Source organism: Equus caballus, chromosome 3 (assembly GCF_041296265.1).
Source record: "Equus caballus isolate H_3958 breed thoroughbred chromosome 3, TB-T2T, whole genome shotgun sequence".
Taxonomy (NCBI): domain Eukaryota; kingdom Metazoa; phylum Chordata; class Mammalia; order Perissodactyla; family Equidae; genus Equus; species Equus caballus.
Genome location: NC_091686.1, coordinates 131,615 through 154,379, shown reverse-complemented (window position 1 = coordinate 154,379; position 22,765 = coordinate 131,615). Strand labels below are relative to the sequence as shown.

The following is a 22,765-nucleotide window of genomic DNA, read 5'->3' as shown; positions in this document are numbered from 1 at the left end:
GATATAATAATAACAGTAACACTTATGAAATGCTTATTACTAAGCGCTGGGCATATTTTGAGCTTTATCTGTGTCGTTTCATTTATTCTCATCACAGTGCTATAAGTACTCTTATCCCTGTTTGATAGAAGAAGAAATGAAAACACATTGTTTTGGAGAGTAGTTTTATAAGTGATGAGTTCATGATGAACTTTGCTTTTTTCTGCAGCTTATTACTGTAACTTGGGAGGGCTCTTTGGTTTGGGTCTAGCTAAAATGGGCCTAATCACAAATATTAATTTGATCTTGATTCTATAGTGTTTCTATCTTTCTCTGATCCATGTAGCTGCTAAGTACAGAGTCTTTGTAAGTGGAGGACCACTTACATGAGTGAGGAGATATTGGTTACCTGGCTTCTGCTTAATGAGAGAATGTTCGTGTTTTAACTGTTCCTTCTCTATGCAACACTTCCAAGGAAGGGCATCAAGACACTCCCTTGGAATGGCCATTTGTATGATAACTGTGTTGTCTTATGAGGAGTATGTAAAAAATGCATTTCTTTATTTATAGCTTTATCTCTTCTCTGGAGGCTACTTTGTAGTAAGTCTGTAATTGTCTACATTTTATGTTTATGTTTCTATTAATTTTAAACCCAGTTGATACAAAATAGAAAAATTTTGCTGAAATTTATTTATAGATCACTGAATCTAGTTCTGTACAGGTATTTTTGGAATTGTTTGTAATCTCTTTATAACCACAGTTTTATTTGCTATATAAAGGTGATAATTATATTCAGTAGCCAAAAGGTGGAAGCAACCCAAGTGTCCATCAGCAGGTGAATGGGTAAACAAAATTTAGTATGTACATACAATGGAAAGGAGGGAAATTGGGGCTGGCGCAGTGGCGCAGTGGTTAACTTCACACACTCCGCTTCACTGGCCCAGGGTTTGCAGGTTTGGATCCTGGATGCCGACCTACACACTCACTCACCAAGCCATGCTGAGACGGCATCCCACATAACAAAACAGAGGAAGATGGGCACAGATGTTACCTCAGCGACAATTTTCCTCAAGCAAGAAGAGGAAGATTGGCAACACATGTTAACTCAGGGCCAATCTTCCATTTAAAAAGAAAAAGGAGGGAAATTCTGACACATGCTACAACATGGATGAACCTCGAAGCTATGCTAAGTGAAATAAGCCGGACACAAAAGGACAAATATTGTATGATTCCACTTATATGAGGTACCTAAAGAAGTCAGACTCAGAGAGAAAGAAAGTAAACTGGCGGTTGCCTGGGATGGGACTGAGGGGATGGGGAATTATTGTTTAATGGGCACAGACTTTTGTTTTGGAAAGATGAAAAGTTCTGGTGGTGATGACCGCAAGACAGTGTGAATGTACTTAATGCCACTGAACTGTACACTTAGAAATGTCTAAAATGGCAAATTTTATGTTATATATATTTTACCACAATAAAAACGTAATTATAAAAATTTTAAAAATCCTGATGTATAGTGATACCGATCTCTAAGTTGACCATCTGAACTTAATGAAATCCATTGAGTCTAATAATTGTTCTATTGCATCAGAAGTAAAGAGCCCAAAAAATCTAAACCATTCATAGCTTGGTCTCCCTGAAGTTCTCAGAGGTCCGTGATGAATAGTGAATTTCATTAAGTCTGAATCCTTAAATGCTCCTGTCTCCTTGCCTCTAAGACCAACATTTTACAGTGATAGTTCTGCTATACAAATTAATGTTCCCTTTAAGTTTAGTTTAAAAGACATACCTTTTTCTTTGAAATTTATGCTTCTCAAGAAGTGCAGTTGCTGAGAAACTCAGTTTACAAGTTTGCCATAGAAAAAATAAAGAGAGATGCTTGACATTGCTTTATTATTCAGTTGTTTTTCTTTTTCCAAAATTGGACCGAGAAAGTTTTCAGTTTTTATGAATGGTTGTAGTTCAGAAGTGGGTTTTGTTAATCTCAAAATTAAAGTGTTGTTTTGATTATTTTCGATAGTGGAACAGATTAGATTTAACTTTCATGTTTATCTGTAAGTCCTTGTCTTCCACCTTTCCAGCTCATTGTGGAAGAGACCTCTTCTTTACTGGTTTATTTTTTAATTAAGGTGAAATGCACATAACATGAAATTAACCATTTAAAGTGAACGATTCACTGGCTTTGAGTACCTTCACAATGTTGTATAACCACCACCTCTGTCTAGTTCTAAAACATTTTTATCACCCAAAGGAAACCTTGTACTCAAAAGCAGTTATTCCTCTACTCTCCCTCCTGGTAACCACTAGTCTACTTTCTGTTTCTATGGATGATTTACCCTGTTTTGGATATTTCATATAAATACAATGTGCAGTCTTTTGTATCTGGCTTCTTCACTTGGCATAATGTTTTCCAGGTTCGTTCGCATAGCATTGGTCAATATTTCATTCCTTTCATGATTAAATACTATTCTATTTTATGCATATACCATAATTTGTTTATCCATTCATCTGTTGATTCTTTAGTCATTTTTTGTTAAATACGTAACATAAACATTCTAAAACCAGCTCATTCGTTTATATGGTGAACATTTATGAAGCATCCATTATGTGTCAGGCAATGTGTTGGGTCCCAAGGATGTAAAAATGACCATCATTTATGCATTCTGTAGTAGAGGTGTAAACACAGCGTTTATACAACATAAAGGACAGAATGGTTAATTCTGCTTGAGAGGTAGAACTAACTCATTTTGCAAGCAGATGTTTGCTAATGACAGAAGAGTATCTAGATCTATTTTGTCCATTATAACTGTAGCTCTCATATTTGAAGCTAGAGCTTGAGGAGAGTACTCTCTATGGTGTTCTACTACAAGTCACTAACAACAATTTCAGCTATTTTATTTCTAAGCTGTCTTGTCTTTTGTTATCTGTTGCCTAAAGGGGTCGTTCTCATAAACTAGTTCATTGGTTTGTCTAAGAATAGACTGAAATGGAGATGAAAAGTAGCCTAGAGAAGAAGAGGCTCTTAGAGATTTGGGTTAGACTCTACCTATGACAAGAATTAGATTGGTTGATGGCTATGTTCTAGTTGGATTCAGAGTGTATTAGAAGAATACAGGCAGCCATAAACTCTCACCTCATGTTTCTTGAGGCCAACCCGCTTCAAGAATGTTGAGTCAGTTTCTGAGAGAGCAGAAATTCTCTATACACATTACTGTTCCCCTTCAGCAGCTGTTAACTTCAGTGATTGGGCATAGCTCTCTATTTAGTATTTGTCAAAAACTGATAAATGGGTTTGAGATGTGGAACTGGAATGAACCTTACACGAAAGCCTTGGAAAAGGACTATGGCTAGAACTATACAGAGAACAGATTTGCTGGAAGAGAGAGCTAATGAGACAATGGAAGTGTTTTTCTTATTTTTCAGCCTACAACACAGCAGTCACCTCAGGATGAGCAGGAAAAGCTCTTGGATGAAGCCATACAGGCTGTGAAGGTCCAGTCATTCCAGATGAAGAGATGCCTGGTAAGAATGACAATGTGAGAGGCACAGTTACAGTCTGCGTATTCCTAAGGATGCATCTGCAGTGTTTTCTAAAGTTGTATGGCACCATTGCTTCCAGTGCATCTAGTCTTCAGTGCACCAGCTCTTGTCGTTAGTTGTGCCTCCCTCAAGCACTGTGTGGAGTAATTTCAACACATAGCCCTGTTTATTTACATGTATATTTTTGGTTTGGGATTGTTTGTCTTCCCTACCAGAATGTAGGCTCCATGAGGACAAGAGACCCTGCCTTCTATTTACACATGACTGTGTTATCACCATACCTATATCTGATCTGAATTATGGCCTTTTAGGTTCTATACCTCAAACCTGAGGAATACTTGAAATATGATGAATGCTTAAAAAATGTTTGTTGAACAAATGAAGTTAAATGCTTTCAATTTGAATTACTCATTTTCTTTCTTGAAGGCTTTTATTTCTGTCTTGAATAGATATATTTTTTGTAGAAACTTGCTTAAAAATTATACTTACGGGAGCTGGCTGAGTGGTGCAGCAGTTAAGTTCACATGTTTCACTGTGGCGACCTGGGGTTTGCTAGTTTGGATCCCAGGTGCGAACCTACGCACCGCTTGTCAAGCCATGCTATGGTAGGCATCTCACATATAAAGCAGAGGAAGATGGGCAAGGATGTTAGCTCAGGGCCAGTCTTACTCAGCAAAAAGAGGAGGATTGGCAGCAGATGTTCACTCAGGGCTAATCTTCCTCAAAAAAAAAAATTTATACCTATTTATATATTTTCATATTCTAAAAGATAGAGTAGGAGATAATCTGTGTAGAAACTATAGATTATCTGGATTAAAATTTAAGAAACGGTACCAAATAGGCTGGTACTTCTATTTATAAATTGCTGTGATGATGGTGGTAATGATATCTTACCTTTGTAAAGTGTCTTACAGTTTCTAAAGCTTGGTAATATGCTCTTTTAACCAATTGTATGTATTGTATTGCTTTCCTTACAAACTTGCAAGAAAAAAGAAAGGAATGGAGAAAATGGTGGGCATGGAGCTTACTGTTGTTTGCCTCTGTCTCCTGTGTGCTAGTAGTGTTTCCTGTATCCAAAGGAGTTGTCTGCATTTTTGTGTTAAGTGGGACACGTGGGCATTGTGAGGAGGAAGGCATATTTACAGGGATAGTCATTCCAGACATCTCAGGAAGTATTTAATCTGTGACAAAGTCATTGTTAGGATAGTATGTTTCAGAAGAATCAGTGTGCCAGCTGTCTTGATTGCAGGTAAAATGTGAATCCATAGAGCTAGTTTCATAGTCACCAGGGGTTGTGAAGATCAGAGTCATGTTGGGAAGCCTGCAGTCCTCGATGTGAGGCTTGGTAAGCTCTGCAGTGCTGGTGAGGAATCAGATCTCGTTTTCTTTTCTTCAGTAGAGAGAAGGCATGGTGAAACTAAACATAATTTTTATGTGATTAAAATAATGTGTCGTATACTTTCAAAACTGTAGCAAGTCCTTGATGAAAGAATTTATATAACCAAGTTAAATGTTTATTTAAATGAAGCATTCTCATCACTTCTCTTGGTATTTCTGTAGGACAAAAACAAGCTTATGGATGCTCTGAAACATGCTTCTAATATGCTTGGTGAACTTCGGACTTCTATGTTATCACCAAAGAGCTACTATGAACTTTGTATCTTTTGAATGTTGAAGAATGAATGTTTCAGTCATTTTGTTTGTTCCATATTAAGTTTTTCTGGAGTTATATTATCTTAACCAAATAGTACTCCTCCATACAAATGTGCTAAGTGAGAAAAAGAAAAACTTAGTGTCAGAAACCCTTTTTCTATGCTTAAACGTCTTTAAATGGGTTGTTGTTATATCCCAATTTTCAGACCTTTCCTGAAGGATATTGAGTTGCTTCTTTAATGCTTCGATTTGGTCCTGCAGGGCTCTGAAATGGAGAGGAATTCAGTGATTTGCCATCTCAAAGCCCTTTAGTAGTCTGACAGGCAGTCCTTGTTTTCACTGCTTTGCTTCACCAGATGTTTTTTAAAACTCTTATTTTAAAGTAAGGAAAGCCCAACTGAAATTCTATCTTCACTTAAACCTGCTCTCTTAAAGGACTAACATTTCAGATATATCTGCCCAATAGTTTAATGACTCCAACAAGTCCCAGGGTATAGCTTCAGTTGGCTTGGCTTTATGTGAGTCCTTGATCCTGATTAAAAGATATGGCCATTTCTGATGAACTGCACTACCTGGAGGTCTACCTGACGGATGAGTTTGCTAAAGGGAGGAAAGTGGCGGATCTCTATGAACTTGTGCAGTATGCAGGAAACATTATCCCAAGGCTGTGAGTAGTTCAGAATCTGAGGGCTTTTGTATCTGCATTTCCACTTTATGTTGTATCCTTGAAAATCAGCAGCTTTTTTTAAAAACCAATTTTAAGGTGATTTAATTTCCTAACGAATAGAGATTACATTTTGGTAGATTTTTTTTTTTTAGGATTTTAGAGTGTAATTAATTTTACTTTTTATATAAATTATTGGGGAATTTTGGAAATAGAAAAATGGACATTTTGTTTAATTTCTTGAGTACTAGAGAAATTAGTATTATGACAGTTATTCTAATATGTGTAAAGGTCATGATGCATATAGTATATATTATATATGTATGTGTATGTATATATATTTGGGGGGTGTCACTGAGTGATTATATTTTAAATCAGATGATATTTTCTTCATCATGCTGGAGAAAACCTGGTCCTTACCTTGTTTATTTAGTATGTTTGTATTTACTATGTTTGGACATAATCAAATTCTTGACTTGAATATTTTATTTCTAATCAAATGTTTCTTCATAATTCTGCTAGTTATTTGTTGATCACAGTTGGAGTTGTATATGTCAAGTCATTTCCTCAGTCCAGGAAAGACATTTTGAAAGATTTGGTAGAAATGTGCCGAGGTGTGCAGCATCCCTTGAGAGGTCTGTTTCTTCGAAATTATCTTCTTCAGTGTACCAGAAACATCTTACCTGACGAAGGAGAACCAACAGAGTAGGTGCTTTTCTTTCTTGATTTAGTCATAAAATTTTTTTGTTGTAGCAGATATGAAAAGTATAGGAAAGTATATAGAAGAGAATAAATATCAATAATTCTCCTACCCACAGTCAGCCACTGGTAGCATTTCTTGTATAAATTTCCTTTACTCCTCCGTATATGTGGTGTGATAGAAAATGTACTCTTAAGAAAATTATTGTGTGGATTTTTAGGACCTGCTTTTAAAATTTAACATAATTGAGAGCGTTTTTCCATTCCGTTAAATATTCTTTGAAAATGTGACTTTTTAAATGAATTACATTTTGAAAACTGTATTTCTGATGAAATAATGAAGTATGCTTAACATTTTCCATGAGCTAGCCAATTTTCATATCATTTCTTGAATATCTACCAGTTTTATAATTTATGAACTGCTAGTTATCCTGGAATATGAGTGATTTTAATTATCTGTGCACACAAATTAGATATTAACTCCAAAACAAAAAATTGTGTGAACAGCATTCCAGCATCTCAGTCCGTTGTGCTTTTATCCCACAAAAATGGCAGATGGTCAGCTGGCTGTGGTCTTCAATCAACTAACTATTCATGTGACGGTTCCTCTAGATTGAGGAACATAATTCCTTTTTTTAAGTTTATTTATTCATTTGTTTCTAAGGTGTACATTTTAGTGGTTTTTAGTATACCTGTGTCAATTCCTTTTTATTTATTTATTTATTTATTTATTTAATTTTTTTTTTTTTTTTGAGGAAGATTAGCCCTGAGCTAACTACTGCCAATCCTCCTCTTTTTGCTGAGGAAGACTGGCCCTGAGCTAAAATCCATGCCCATCTTCCTCTACTTTCTATGTGGGACGCCTACCACAGCATGGTGTGCCAAGTGGTGCCATGTCCGCACCCGGGATCCGAACCGGCGAACCCCGGGCCGCCAAAGCGGAACATGTGCACTTAACCGCTGCGCCACTGGGCTGGCCCCGTGTTAATTCCTTTTTAAAAGAAAAAATACAGAATTTTACCATGTGCATGACAAAAATTTAAACAGTATAGAAAAGAAAAAAATGTAATAGTGTAGGGAAGATAAGTTATTTGCTTTATTATGATTTGACTCTTAGTTTTGAACATTTAATTAGGCAATCAATAAAAAATTTTGAAAACTACTAAGTTTCCCATCTTAGGAGATATAAAAATAAGCAGGAAATACATGATCTCTTCCTTCACAAAGCTTATATGCCAATTGAAAACAAAATAGGGGGCCAGCTCGGTGGCGTAGTGGTTAAGTTCACATGCTCTGCTTCGGCAGCCCGGGATTCGCAGGTTCGGATCCTGGACGTGGACCTAGCACTGCTCTTCAAGCCATGCTGTTGTGGCATCCCACATAAAATAGAGGAAGATTGGCACAGATGTTAGCTCAGGGCCTATCTTCCTCACCAAAAAAAGAAAAAGAAAGAAAGAAAGAAAAGATAAAATATTCAACAATAAAATAATGTAGTTAGCAGTGCATTATAAGTGTCAAATCTTTTAGGCTTTTTGAATTAATGGAGTTGCCATAAGAACAAGTCTGGTTAGCCCAGGAAAGGGAGTAGGGGAAAGTATTTTGTCCCTTTGAACTTATACCATATCCTCTCCCTGGTATTTTTTTCTCTTAATTCTCTTCTGCTTGAAACTGAACACTAAGCCAGTAAAGTTGAAAGTATTTTTTATAAAGCATTGGTGTATTAAAGGGATAAGAAGGAAATGCAGATAGGAGGCGAGTAGTAGTAAGTTGGTCTTATAAATTAAATACTGAATATAAAGATTTTTCCAACTGTTTCTTTGCAGTGAAGAAACAACTGGTGATATCAGTGACTCCATGGATTTTGTACTACTCAACTTTGCAGAAATGAACAAGCTGTGGGTGCGAATGCAACATCAGGGACATAGCCGAGATAGAGAAAAAAGAGAACGAGAAAGACAAGAACTGAGAATTTTAGTGGGAACAAATTTGGTGCGCCTCAGTCAGTTGGAAGGTGTAAATGTGGAACGTTACAAACAGGTTTATATCTTGTTACTTCCCGTGTTTTCTTATTCATGGAGATATAATTTGAAGTCTGGTTTTTAAAATAAAAATATTTTTGTTAAATAAAATTAGATTGCAAAGAAGACTTAGATTGACCAAAAGATGTATTTTGAGTTTGTGTTTATGGGTTGGAAGACTCAATATTATCAGCATATCAATTTTCCTTAAATTGTGATTTTCTGTAATTTACTCTAAAGATTTTCAGTAAGGTAATGCGGTATTGGTGAGAGGCATAAACACATAAATCAGTGGAGGAAAATAAAGGAGGAATCGACAAACTTTTTCTGTAAAGGACCAGACAGTAAATATATTTTGGCTTTGCAAGCCATATGGTCCTCCCCTACTAAACTCTGCAGGTGTAGTGCCAAAGCAGCCACAGACTTTGTGGAAGCAATTTACAAAAACAGGCATTGAGCTAGATTTGCCAACCCTTGGAATAGACAATTCAGAATAGACCCACATATAAGTATTCAGTTATTTTTGATGATAAAGGTACAAAGGCAACTTTTTCAACAAATGGTTCTGGAACAACCGGGCATCTGTATGCAAGCAAAACCCCTGAACCGTGACCCATCCTCATACTATGTAGAAAAACTTAAAAAATAGATCAGAGACCTAAATATAAAATCTAAAACTATCGAACTTTTAGAGGCTGACCCCATGGCCCAGTGGTTAAGTTCTTGCGCTTGGCTTCGGTAGTCCAGGGTTTTGCCAGTTCAGATCCTGGGGGCAGATGTGGCACTGCTCTTCAAGCCATGCTGAGGTGGCGTCCCACATAGCAGAACCAGAGCAACCTACAGCTAGAATATACAACTTAGTACTGGGAGGCTTTGGGGAGAAGAAGGGAAAAAAAAGGAGAAAAAAAAAGATTGGCAACAGATGTTAGCTCAGGTGCCAATCTTTAAAAAAAAAAAAACTTTTAGAGGAAAACAAAAGAAATCTTTATAATCTTGGATTTCTTAGGACACGAAAAGCACAAATCATGAAAGAGAAAAAAATTGATGAAATAGACTTTATCTGAAATGACTTTTACTAAATAGAAACCCAGAATTTTTAATTTAAAAATAAAAAATATTTGGTTTAAAAATTCTGTAAAATTTCAAAGTTTATCTAGAAATCTATGGATGAGAAAAATCTAAAATATGATTTTCAAATTAACAGTTCAAGTGTGTTATGAGAGGAATAATTTAGAATTTTGAAAATAATCTTTTAACTCAACATTTTTTTTCTCAGATTGTTTTGACTGGCATATTGGAGCAAGTTGTGAATTGTAGGGATGCTTTGGCTCAAGAATATCTCATGGAGTGTATTATTCAGGTAGGTGAGAACATTTATTTCATTTTCTTAAAGAACTCATTTTATATTACGTTACTTTTTGTTGTTTTGAAAAAAATCTTGATAGAATAGAAAACAAGCTTTCCTGAATAAAGAATTCCTTTCTCCTACTAACTTGGTCTTTGTATGGATGTGTTTTTCCCCAGAAAATGTAGGAAAGAGTAACTTCCAAGTTTTCTAGGCCTCATTAGTTTTAGTTTAGTTGTAGGTATACTTTGGTTAGTGGAATAGTTCTCTCTGGGCTTTTGTTTAGAGAGGCTTAAAAGTAATGTATTTGAATTTAAGTTGTATAAAGATTGAATGATTTTTTCCCACAAATATGAGCTTTAAATACCATAAGTAAGTCCCGAATATAATGTGAAATGCTTTTTCTTGCGTCATTCAATCATTACTTGATTTTCAGGTTTTCCCTGATGAATTCCACCTTCAAACTTTGAATCCTTTTCTTCGGGCCTGTGCTGAGTTACACCAAAACGTAAATGTGAAAAACATAATCATTGCTTTAATTGATAGGTAAGGGCTTCCAACATTGGAGGGCAATGTTCTACCTTGAGAATAATGAATTTAAAACATTTTTGTGAATTATTTGTTACATTAATGATTTTAATGTAATTACACTATTTAGTTCTGTAACTATGTGTATCTACTAAGTGCTTGCCTGGCCTAGGCATGAACGAAATTTAGCTTTTAATTGTGCAGGAAGCTTGGAGGTAATGAATATTTTTAATCTGTAGTTAATTGACATTTAAATACATGATTATAAGACCTATCCTTTAAATCTTACAAATCCAAAGATCACTGAAGAGCAAAATTTTTTACCATGATGAAAGTTATCTTTCACTGGGAACCAGTTTGATTTGGAGTCTTCTTTGTCAGGTAGCCGTAAGATATAGATAATTAAGAATGTTCAAGTAATCACTCTGTCATCACATTTTTTTAAAGAAGAATTTTCAAGTATTAAATGTCAATAAATCTCCTTTAGTTTGTTTTACTTTTTTAGGCCTTTGTCCTTGGTTAAAAGCATAAAACTTGGCCTTTGATAATGGCTTTAATGAGTGCCTGCTTGGCAGCCATGCTGAGTGCTAGTACATGGTGTGTGTCCTACTTGTGAGCATACATATCATTGACATTATGAAATCAGAAACCCAAGTGAAGATTTTTCTGTGAACGCCTTTTCTTATATTTTAAATATATAAGTTATTAAAGTCTGAGAGTTTATATAGCAGGATTCTCCAAATTATCAGCTCAATCCTGGGCATTAATAATTAATTATATGTTAACTGAGCATACTCAGTGGAATCTAGTAACTGGATTTTCCAATGTTGGGTGTAATGTCACATAGCCATCCCTGTCAGTGGTGGTTCATCTGTGCATAACAAAATGTGGAGCCAGTTGTAACCATGACACAAATAACGATAATGCAACAGACCGTGTTTTGAATAGTTTAAAATGTGGGAAATAGAAGTTAACTTTACTGCTTCTGGAATTAGTTGTGTTTTAAACTTTACAGTAGTAAAAATGCAGTGTCATAAAATAGTCTATGTACTTTTTGTCTTTTAAACATTATTTTTATAATCATGGCTGTTGAATACATTTGTCACGGTAATGCATTTCTATCCATATCTACTTAATTAGGCTTTAGAGAATTTGGCAAAATTGGCCTGTTAAAAATCTATTTATGTATGGTAGAAAGAAATAAGACATCATCATTGACAAAACTGTTCAGTTAAAAATGAATTGAAGGGGGCCGGCCCGCGGCCCAGTGGTTAAGTTTGTGCATTCCTCTTTGGTGGTCCAGGGTTTCGCCAGTTCGGATCCTAGGTATGGCCATGTCACCACTTGTCAAGCCATGCTGAGGCGGTGTCCCACATAGTACAACCAGAAGGACCTACAACTAGAATATACAACTGTGTACTGGGGGGATTTGGTGAGAAGAAGAAGAAAGAAATAAAAAAAAAGATTGGCAACAGATGTTAGCTCAGGTGCCAGTCTTTAAAAGAAAAAGAAAAATGAATTGAGAGAATGATCAACTACATTCCATGTCCTTTTTTAATATTCTAGGAGAAATACTTTTGTAGAAAAGAATAAAGCATGAAATGTCATCCGTGATCCCACTACCCAGATCCCTATGTCTTTTTAAATAAAGATTATTTTCTTTTTCAGATTAGCTTTATTTGCTCACCGTGAGGATGGACCTGGAATCCCAGCAGATATTAAACTTTTTGACATATTTTCACAGCAGGTGGCTACAGTAATACAGGTCTGTATGGCTTTTCTCTTAAGTTCTCAAAACTTTGAAACTTCTCAGGTAGTAGATCTGTTTAAAATAAATTGTATGGTTTCTAAACTTTCCAGTCTAGACAAGACATGCCTTCGGAGGATGTTGTGTCCTTACAAGTCTCTCTCATTAATCTTGCTATGAAGTGTTACCCTGATCGTGTGGATTATGTTGATAAAGTTCTAGAAACAACAGTGGAGATATTTAATAAGCTCAACCTTGAACAGTAAGTCAAAGTTACATTTTGCAAAAAAACCCTCATAAAGCACTTTTTGCCCCAAGTTTGTTTTTCTTTCTCAATTCCTTTTTGAAATGTTAGCATTTGTCTTGTTTTAAACATTTGTTAGATTGACATGCTTGGTGCTAATCAGGGCAGAAAGTAACAGCCAATTACTTGGTTGTGTACATTGATTGAGTAGTGGCACTCATGGACGATAAGCAGTCTTCAGGGACCAGCGTCTCCATTTCAGACCCCTTTGTATATATGAATGAGTTAGTTTTTAAACTGGTAGCAAAACTGTTTATGTCAAGCAGTATTTACATAAGAAGTACCTTCCTACAGATGAGTAAGTTGTGAAAAACCAGGGGCATGTATGTATTTAAGGTGTGGGAATTAAATTGGTTTAAAGTATTTTTCTATTTTGAGCTTTGATTTTGATATTATCGAGGGGAAAGTATGATATTCTGTTGCCTCCTCAGAGCTTCCTCAGCTATGCTGTCCTAGACATGTGGCATCCTCTAGTGACCGCTGTGGGCAGTCCTTCCCCTTACTCTCCCATCCTCCACTGCTTCTGAACATGGGGTCAAGCCAGGCCCCTCCTTACCCTGTATTATCCATAATTTCACATCACATAAAATCTTTCTCCTTTCCGTCTCTCTTCCAGTTGTTTAATTGCATCAGGAAAATTTCTTCTTTTCTTTTAATTCCCCTTTTTTCTTTTCAGTGACTCCCATTTTTTGTGAACCAAAAAATATTCCAGATCTTGAGTGATGAAAGTGACGTATTTATGTCTTCCTCCACCAAGTGGATTTTAAAGTACAATTAGACAAAAAAAGAAATCCCAACCTGTAAAGGTCTTATAAATGCCTGGACATTCCTCAGTCTCCACAGAATGCTCCTACAAGTTTCTACCTTAAATTCAGCCGGCTTTTCCTTAATCACCAACGTCTGAGGCAGAAGAAATAGTTTATGTATTTTTCTATTTTGTGGAATTGCTAGTTTGCATGGATTTTTCTTCCTACCTATTTTCATCATGAATATACAGTACTTATTGGCTGCCCAAGGAATCCAGCTACCACTTAAAGTACTTCCCTTAGAAATAATCAAATTCCAGACAGTCATTTTAACTCCAACCTATTCATGAGTTGGAGACTTTTATGTCTTATTTTGTATCAATAGGACATTAATAGGTGAATAAATGTGTTTAGATGGGCATCTTTATCCTCTTGGAAGGAGGTCATTGGAATATTTTGGGGTGATGTGATTCATTTGACTCATTTCCTTTAATGCATAAATGAAAAATTTTAAATTTTTATGGGACAAGTGCTATTTGTGTATATAGAAAGTTAATTTTATTCATTAAAAGGCTGCTGTTTTTCTTTTTGTAGTATTGCTACCAGTAGTGCAGTTTCAAAGGAGCTCACCAGACTTTTGAAGATACCTGTTGACACTTACAACAATATTTTAACAGTCTTGAAATTAAAACATTTTCACCCACTCTTTGAGTACTTTGACTATGAGTCCAGAAAGAGCATGAGTTGTTATGTGCTTAGTAATGTTCTGGATTATAATACAGAAATTGTCTCTCAAGACCAGGTAAGAGAATACCAACGTGCTGTGTTGTGTTAGGTAAGCAGAGAGAATGTAGTTACGATTTTAGACTTTGAGAGACAGACATGAGATGGGAGGGGAGGGTAATTTAACACTAAAAAATTTTAAAGGAGCTTATGCATTATATAAATTAGAAAATTAGAAATGTGTGAAGAAGAAATTAAAAAACAACTCTAATCTCACCAGAGAGAAAGTAACCACTGTTGATAAACATTTTGTGCATCTATTTCCAGACTTCTGTCTATATATATCAACATGCATACCCTTTCTTACGAAAAAGGAATTATTTTGTTGATACTATTTTGTAACTTTGCATGACTAGAAACACTTTTGATAGTGGCTTTGTATGCTGACGGTTTGTGTCTCTCTCATTTTACAGGTGGACTCCATAATGAATTTGGTATCCACGCTGATTCAGGACCAGCCAGATCAACCTGTAGAAGACCCTGATCCAGAGGACTTTGCTGACGAGCAGAGCCTTGTGGGCAGGTTCATTCATCTTCTGCGCTCCGAGGACCCTGATCAGCAGTACTTGGTGAGTTAACTCTTACTACACCCTTTCAACAGCTCTTCGTGAAATCTCTTAGAGACGTGCCTCAAGTCATCTAATGCAGTTTGAAGTTTTAGAAGGTTTTGAAAGAATTGCAGCTGAGTAAGAGATTGTGACATTCATGGACTTTTACTTTATATATAAATGCATAATTGTGAATTTCTGGAGCTTATGAGGGACAAGTTGGTTGCTCTAGTTTCTTTTGAAGACTTCTTAAGAATTGCAGAAAAACCTATCTTCCTTTAGTTGGGTGTCCAGTAATCATTCCATGTTAATTTTCTTTTTGAACTCTGTGTTGCTTTTAGAAATGTTCAATTGTTTATCATAATAAACTTTAAATTAAAGTATAAGCAACAATCCTTATGTTCAATTGTATGTGTTTCCAAGGTTTGCAAATATAAGTTGTATGTTTTTGCCACATTGAAAATGTGTGAAAAAAACTTTAAAATTCAAATTGCCTTTTTCTTAACCCCTTTTTCCTGGTAAAGAACAATCCTATAAGGTTCTCTCTCTCTTTATCATTAGTCCTCAATAAATGTATGTGAAATGAATGATATATGTTACCTGAGTGGGAGTATTGGTGACTGATTACTGAATAATTTAGTTTAATGAAAAGTAACAGATGGCTGCTTAGTTATTGTTTGGGCAAAGTAGTTTAACCTTTGTTGGCTGCATGGGGCTCAGTGTTAAGCAGCTGTAATGAAGAACACTTTCTTGAGGATGAGTCTTGACTTTCTCCTTCTGTTGCCTTCCTTTGTTGTAATTGATACTCTGTACTCCTTCATTACCAGTGTGAAAAGCTGATTTCTGTTAGTAGTGTGATAGTCTTTGACTTACCTTAGTGACAAACGTTCTGGGCACTGCAGTATCTCACCTGGGCGCCGTCTGTGATCTATACATAGTGACTGGCTGATTGTTCAGATATTTCAACTAATTCCCTTATGTTGCTGTGTCACGTAACACACACACCTACGTGTGTTTTCATCTTTTGTTGCATATCAAATGTAGTAGTTAGGAAGTGACCTGTGACCAATTGTTTATGCCCATAAACACAGAGACCTTTAAGGTGAGGCTCATTAGCTCTGTCTTCCCCCAAGGGGGAATACATTCTCTTCTCATCCATCTGCTGTATCAGAGAAAACCTGAATATGTCAAACACTGTGTCACACTTATTAAAAAAGATTTCCTGAATTCTTATGGTTTTTCTGAAACAACCAGTCATTTGTTTCACAGTTACTCTTCTAAACTGTATTGCCTTTCCCTTAACTTAAATCGTCTTAATATTTTTCTGAATTAGGTATATCAGCAGAATACATATAGCTGTTTTTGTATCATAATAATAGCCAGTATTTTCTGAGCACATGCCTTGTGTCAGGTACTGGTAACACTTCACGTGTAACTATTTGACCTTCCCAACAAGCCTAGGAGAAATATGCTACTCCATTTTTCAAGTGAAACTTACAGCTAACAGAAAGTAAATAATTTGCCCAGGGTCACACAAGTACTAGGTGTTAGACTGTACTTTTCGAATGTAAGTCTGTCTTCAGAACCTGTGCTCTTTATCAACACAGTATGCTTTGTACATGTGTATGTAAAAATGTATTTAAGTCTCTGCCCCTGACCAGCTGTGTGACCTTGGGCAGGTTATACAACTTCTCTGACCCTCCAGCTTCCCCATTTGTGAAATGGGGTTAGTATCTGTCTCTGGGGTGATGGTGATGACCTGGCAAGATAAGAAATGTATTGAGTGCGCACCGGAAAGCCTGGTATATTGTGTGTATTCAAACAGCGGTGGCAATGATGATGATTAGAGCCCGCATTTAATTTTATAAATGATTAGTCATAGTGTGGAAAAGATTGATGTTTTCTGGAATGTTTTGGTCAGATTTTAAACACAGCACGAAAGCATTTTGGCGCTGGTGGGAACCAGAGGATCCGCTTCACGCTGCCGCCCCTGGTGTTCGCAGCTTACCAACTGGCCTTCCGCTACAAAGAGAGCTCGGAAGTGGTGGGTTGCCTTTGAAGTGTATCACTACTTCTTTCCTTTCCTCTTACCTCTGCGTGTGTGTGTGTTTTAGTTTACTATTATAGGAAATTTCAAACATATGCAAAAATAGACAATGGTTTAATAAAATCCCAATTTCAGTAACTCTATTAATCTTTTTTTTTTAAGTTTTTTATTTTTTATGAGGAAGATTAAGCATGAGCTAACATCTGCTGCCAATCCTCCTATCTTGTGGCTGAGGAAGATGGCCTTGAGCTAACATCCGTGCCCATCTTCCTCTATTTTATATGTGGGATACCTGCCACAATATGGCCCAACAAGCGGTGCTTAGGTTGTATGCCCAGGATCTGATCCAGTGAACTCCAGGCCGCCAAAGCCGAGTGCGCAGACTTAACCGCTGAACCACCAGCTGGCCCCTATTATTCATCTTGTGTTGTGTTCCTACCAGTGATGTTGGTAGATTAGATACTAGCTGAAGGATCGCATAAAAACACTTAGAAAAATGAAAGACTAGCACAGTTTAAATTTATACTGGAAGTTTTTCCTGTGTTTAAAGATCACTTGCGAGACATTAGTAAGTTTATTACAAAATCGGCTCAGAATGCTTTAGTTTTTTTTTAAGGAATATTAGCCCTGAGCTAACTACTGCCATTCCTCCTCTTCTTGCCGAGGAAGACTGGCCCTGAGCTATCATCTGTGCCCATCTTCCTCTACTTAATTTGTGGGATGCCTACCACAGTATGGTGTGCCAAGTGGTGCCATGTCCGCACCCGGGATCCAAACCGGCGAACCCTGGGCCGCCAAGAAGCGGAATGTGTGCACTTAACTGCTGCACCACTGGGCCAGCCCCTGCTTTAGTTTTTTAAGAGTAATTTTATTTTCTTGGAATCTTTAAAGTACTACAGTGATGCAGTAATCTCATGTAGAGGTTGCAATACATAACAGTTTAGATTTAATTCAAGTTAGCTTTGCCTGGTGAAAGGGCCCAACATTGCATCATCACTTCTCTCTAAAAGCCTGTAACTTAATAATTTTGTGACTTGTATTCCTTTTACAAACAGGTTTATGGCTTAAGTCTTCAGTGGTGTAGTTTTGTTAGAAAATACCTCAATCTAATGTATCTGAAAGTTGGATAGTCAGGTTTATGTTAAGGTACAAACATTAGTAAACTTAATTTTCTAATAATAAGGAAACAAGATTTATTCCGTAGACCTACCAGCATGACAGCAGCTTTTGGCTGGTTTTTATTAGGCTAGCCTCTCAGCCCCTTTTCCAGCATTTCATGGATAGATATTTGTGAATGTAACAATAAGAGCACCTGACGTTTACTTCCCCTGTGCCATGCACTGTGCCAAGGACTGTATATTTGGATTATTGTGTTTAATCATTGTAGCAAGTCTATGAAAAGAACTGATGACTTCCACAAGAAATTTGGATGGTTGAACATGGATGAAATATTTAACCTCACTAGTAATTACAACAATGAATTTTTTTAGAAATCAAACTGGTAAAGAGAAAAGTAAAAGAAGGTTTAGTGATGGCAATGGTGTGATGAGAATTCAGTCTCATCTAGTAATGGCAGGAATGTGAATTACTACAGTCTTTCTAGAAAACTGGCAGTATGTAACTAGAGCCTTAAAAGATCCAGTAATTCCACTTCTAAGAATTTATGGTAAGGAAATAATTAGGAATTCAATAAAGCTTCATGTGTATAGACCATGTATTATAGTGTTACAGATTGTTTCTACAAGGGAATAGTTAAGTAAATTTTGCTACATCCAGTTTGTATTTTCTAGTGATTAAAATGATTTCAAATAACTTTTTACTATTATGAGGAAAACTCTTATGCCAAAATAAGTGAAAGAAAAGAAATTGGAAACAAATTATATGCAGCATGAGCACATTGAACTCTTAGTGAGCTACTTTAAAATAGAAAACAAAACCACACACAAAGGTCCCCATTGTGTTATATTTGCATAGAAGAGAGAAAATCAAGTCGCCAGCGTTAGGGTGTTCTCAGTGATTATTGCTGGGTAGTATATTTAGGGATGATTTTAATTTTTAAAATTCTTTTGTGTGTTTTCCTAATTTTGTCCAATTTGGGAATGTGTTACTTTTCTGATGAGAAAAAAACAAATATCGAATATAATAATTGCAAAGAGAGTAACCTCAAATAGATATTTTGAGAAGACATCCTGCTTGATTTACTTGTGAGCTCCATAAACGAGGCAGAGAAGGAAGGTAACAGGAAAACTGTGAGCTCAACTTTATCGCTTTCCCTGTTTGCTCTATAGAAGTTTTATGTAAAGTGAATGTTCTTGAGCAAGTTACTCTTGAACCTAAGGTAATTTAAACTATTTTTTCTTGTTTTAGGATGACAAATGGGAAAAGAAATGCCAGAAGATTTTTTCATTTGCTCACCAGACTATCAGTGCTTTGATCAAAGCAGAGCTGGCAGAATTACCCTTAAGACTTTTTCTACAAGGGGCTCTAGCTGCTGGAGAAATTGGTTTTGAAAATCATGAAACAGTGGCATATGAGTTTATGTCCCAGGTGATGGTCTGTTCTCTCTCTGGCTTCTTCAATGTGCTCTGCTCTGCTCAGTCACCTGTCGTTAGTTATGGTGGTAGTGGGCATGGATTTAGTCCTCAGTGAATTTGTAACTACCCCTTTCTACCATCTTGGAACTTCTTATACTATAGTCATATTGTCTAGTTTGGAGCAGGAAAATTGATCAGTCACTGTGTGCTAATGAGATTTAAGATTTCTGAGTGGGTTGTGTTAAAACTGTTTCTTGGGGAAAAAAGTTCTTTGTCAATTCAGTGGGAACCCGGGGTTAAACAAAACTTAAAACAAGTTTCTTTGTTGCAGCCTGTCAGCATCTTTATCAGCTGTCTCTTGTGTCTGTGCAAGAGAAGGCACAGTATATTCTGATCTGAAGGGACTGCAGAATGTCTCACAGGATAAGGGTTTGGTGGGAAGTACTTTGGAAAACACTTGAGTAGGTGGTTGGTCCCTAAAGGTCCTTTGTGCTTTGTGTCCACCAGGCGTTTTCGCTGTATGAAGATGAAATCAGTGATTCCAAAGCACAGCTGGCTGCCATCACCTTGATCATTGGTACTTTTGAAAGGATGAAGTGCTTCAGTGAAGAGAATCATGAGCCTTTGAGGACTCAGTGTGCTCTTGCTGCATCCAAACTTCTGAAGAAACCTGATCAGGGCCGAGCTGTGAGCACCTGTGCACATCTCTTCTGGTCTGGCAGAAACACAGACAAAAATGGGGAAGAGGTAAGGTCATTTCTGACCGTGTTACAGGAGAGGGGATCATTAGTAGGGAATGGCTGCCATGGCCTTGTGCTCTGGAGGTGAAGCATTTGGAGTCTTGGAAACCTGACAGAGAAAATTGCTTTGTTTTCTTAAAAGAAATGAAATGGACAGTATAGAGAGTTATGTCCTGTGGTGAAGCCTCCACTTTGAGGATATTGTAACATAGCAAGTTTATACCACTACCCTTAAAAAATATACATAACATATAGGGGCTGGCCCAGTGGTGTAGTAGTTAAGTTCTCATGCTCTGCTTTGGCGGCCTGGGGTTCACTGGTTCAGATCCTGGGAATGGACCTAGCACCACTCATCAAGCCATGCTGAGGTGGCGTCCCACATACAAAATAGAGGAAGATGGGCACAGATGCTAGCTCAGGGACAGGAACAATCTTGCTCAAGCCAAAAGAGGAAGATTGGCAACAAATGTTAGCTCAGGGCCAAATCCTCCTCACCACCCCCCAAAAAGGAAAAAAATACATAATATATAAATGTAAAACATATAATATAGATATATAAAACAATACGTTTTAAAATATAACTGTATACTTAAAAAAGAATGAAGATGATTTAAATTTGTTGTGTCCCTTTAAAAAAATGAAAGAACCACTGTAGTGTTTATTTCTTTGTGTGAAGTGGGACATTTGTGATTCATTAATCTCTTAACCCCTCCCCCCACCTTTTATTCTAGCTTCACGGAGGCAAGAGGGTAATGGAATGCCTAAAGAAAGCTCTAAAAATAGCAAATCAGTGCATGGACCCCTCTCTACAAGTGCAACTTTTTATAGAAATTCTGAACAGATATATCTATTTTTATGAAAAGGAAAATGATGCGGTAAGTGAACTAATAAATAAGTGTTGTTAGTGAACTAATATTTTCCCTTCCTGCTCTTGGATTTGATGTATACAAAAGTTTATCATTCTCATTCTTTCTTTTTTGTTTACAATGGTCAGAGTTTGGAGAATCTACCTACTGGTCTCTCTCATTCTCCAAAATCCTCTCTGTATAGATGCCTCTCTCTAAGGGAAGAACTCATGTGCAAGAAGATTCTTGTCTCTTTATAGGAATATAGACATAGTCACTGTCTGTTTAAGAAATATAAAATAGGGGCCAGCCCCAGGGCCGAGTGGTTAAGTTCGCGCGCTCCGCTGCAGGCGGCCCAGTGTTTCGTCAGTTCGAATCCTGGGTGTGGACATGGCACTGCTCATTGAGCCCCGCTGAGGCGGCGTCCCACATGCCACAACTAGAAGGATCCACAACTAAGAATATACAACTATGTACCGGGGGGCTTTGGGGAGAAAAAGGAAAAAAATAAAATCTTTAAAAAAAAAAAATGTAAACGTTATATGTTTTTTAAAAAAAAAGAAATATAAAATAATTTACAAATGCTAAGTAGCTAAGTAGTAAGCTGATTTGTCATCACATCCAAGTGTAGAATAATGTCTAAACAAGGATAATGCATTATCCTTTTAGCAGTACAATGTTGGTCAAGATTCGTAAGTTAAATATAATTTTGTTTTTGTTCTTTGACTGGTTCAAGATGCTCTGTATTTTCTATGAAGAATTTTTTTTGGATGAATAGCCAGTAGTTGTTGCTCAAACCAGGAATCATGTTCTCATCCCTTGTTTTCATAATTACTCTGATGATGAGAGTAACACAAGCTCCTCAGAGCTTTTTTTGGCCTGGGAAAGTCTCCCTGAGCTCACATCTGTTACTGATCTCCCTCTTTTTTTGCCTCCCCAAAGCCCCAGTACATAGTTGTAAATTCTAGTTGTAGGTCCTCAAAGCGTTTTTATTAAATTACTGTTTAATTTTTGGTGGTCCATGCTTGATTGTGATGTTGTACATGTTTCTTTGTAGGTCACAATTCAGGTTTTGAACCAGCTGATCCAAAAGATTCGAGAAGACCTCCCAAATCTTGAGTCTAGTGAGGAGACAGAGCAGATTAACAAACATTTTCATAACACACTGGAGCATTTGCGCTTGAGGCGAGAGTCACCAGAATCTGAGGGGCCAATTTATGAAGGTCTCATCCTTTAAAAAGGAAACAGGCTCACCGTCCTCCTTCCCATGTGCATCCAGTGAGGGTTTTATTGTGTTAAGTTCCCCTTCCATAGATCGTGCCTTTCAGAAATGCTGAGGTAGGTTCCCATTCTGCACCTGCGATGTGTTTTACCCAGCACCTCTGGACGCTCACCTTCAAGACCTTAATAAAGTTCTTCACTTCATAAGTGTTCAGGTCTGTCTGATCACCCCAAGTAGCATGATTGGTCTGCTATTTAAAATTCCTGTGATCTATAAAAAAAAAAAAAGAAAAGCAAAAACCCCCAAAACACCACTTCTCTTGGCTACTAGTGAAGCTCTCCTTCCCTTTTTTCTGTTTTGTTTCATTGTTGATCGTGTAATTTCCTTCATTACTTGGAAGTACTAACTTGAAAGTGTCTGTCTCTTTGTTCTGTAGTCCAATTTGAGATTAATTTAGAAGAAAGGAATACTGTATGTGAAATTCTGCTTAGGCTTTTCCCTAAATGCAAGATAAGGCCATGTGTAATATTTTCCCTAAAACTAGAATGTATTAATGCATGTTTGAGAATTTTAAAGCCCCATGGTCAAAGCCAGAAGCTATATTTTGCATATTTGGACTCAGCCATCCATTAAGACCTTATGTTCTCCTCTGGACGTATTTATCAAAATGATTTTGTTCTAAATAGTATAAAATAGAAAATTTGTGATCTATATAATTTATGTATAACCTTCATTATTGTAAATTTAGGGGAAAATGCATCATACAATTATCATGATTTTTTTTCTTTTTGCACCAGTGAAACAATAAAGTTGCTATTAACAA

General features: G+C 36.7%; 1 protein-coding gene across 2 annotated transcripts in view; it reads left to right on the top strand.

Moving 5' to 3' along the window:
* Positions 1 to 22,765, top strand: part of VPS35 (VPS35 retromer complex component) — a 25,357-nt gene extending 2,592 nt beyond the window's left edge. For both annotated transcript variants that reach the window (XM_070262882.1, XM_023636895.2), the window contains exons 2-17: positions 3,403 to 3,501; positions 5,080 to 5,176; positions 5,716 to 5,839; positions 6,359 to 6,541; positions 8,359 to 8,572; positions 9,830 to 9,913; positions 10,335 to 10,444; positions 12,095 to 12,191; positions 12,287 to 12,435; positions 13,818 to 14,025; positions 14,420 to 14,575; positions 16,476 to 16,598; positions 18,969 to 19,148; positions 19,643 to 19,882; positions 20,607 to 20,750; positions 21,778 to 22,765. In XM_070262882.1, the coding sequence (XP_070118983.1) occupies positions 3,487 to 3,501; positions 5,080 to 5,176; positions 5,716 to 5,839; positions 6,359 to 6,541; positions 8,359 to 8,572; positions 9,830 to 9,913; positions 10,335 to 10,444; positions 12,095 to 12,191; positions 12,287 to 12,435; positions 13,818 to 14,025; positions 14,420 to 14,575; positions 16,476 to 16,598; positions 18,969 to 19,148; positions 19,643 to 19,882; positions 20,607 to 20,750; positions 21,778 to 21,957 (2,304 nt within the window). In that variant the 5' untranslated portion in view covers positions 3,403 to 3,486 and the 3' untranslated portion in view covers positions 21,958 to 22,765. The remainder of the gene's footprint in view (positions 1 to 3,402; positions 3,502 to 5,079; positions 5,177 to 5,715; positions 5,840 to 6,358; positions 6,542 to 8,358; positions 8,573 to 9,829; positions 9,914 to 10,334; positions 10,445 to 12,094; positions 12,192 to 12,286; positions 12,436 to 13,817; positions 14,026 to 14,419; positions 14,576 to 16,475; positions 16,599 to 18,968; positions 19,149 to 19,642; positions 19,883 to 20,606; positions 20,751 to 21,777) is intronic.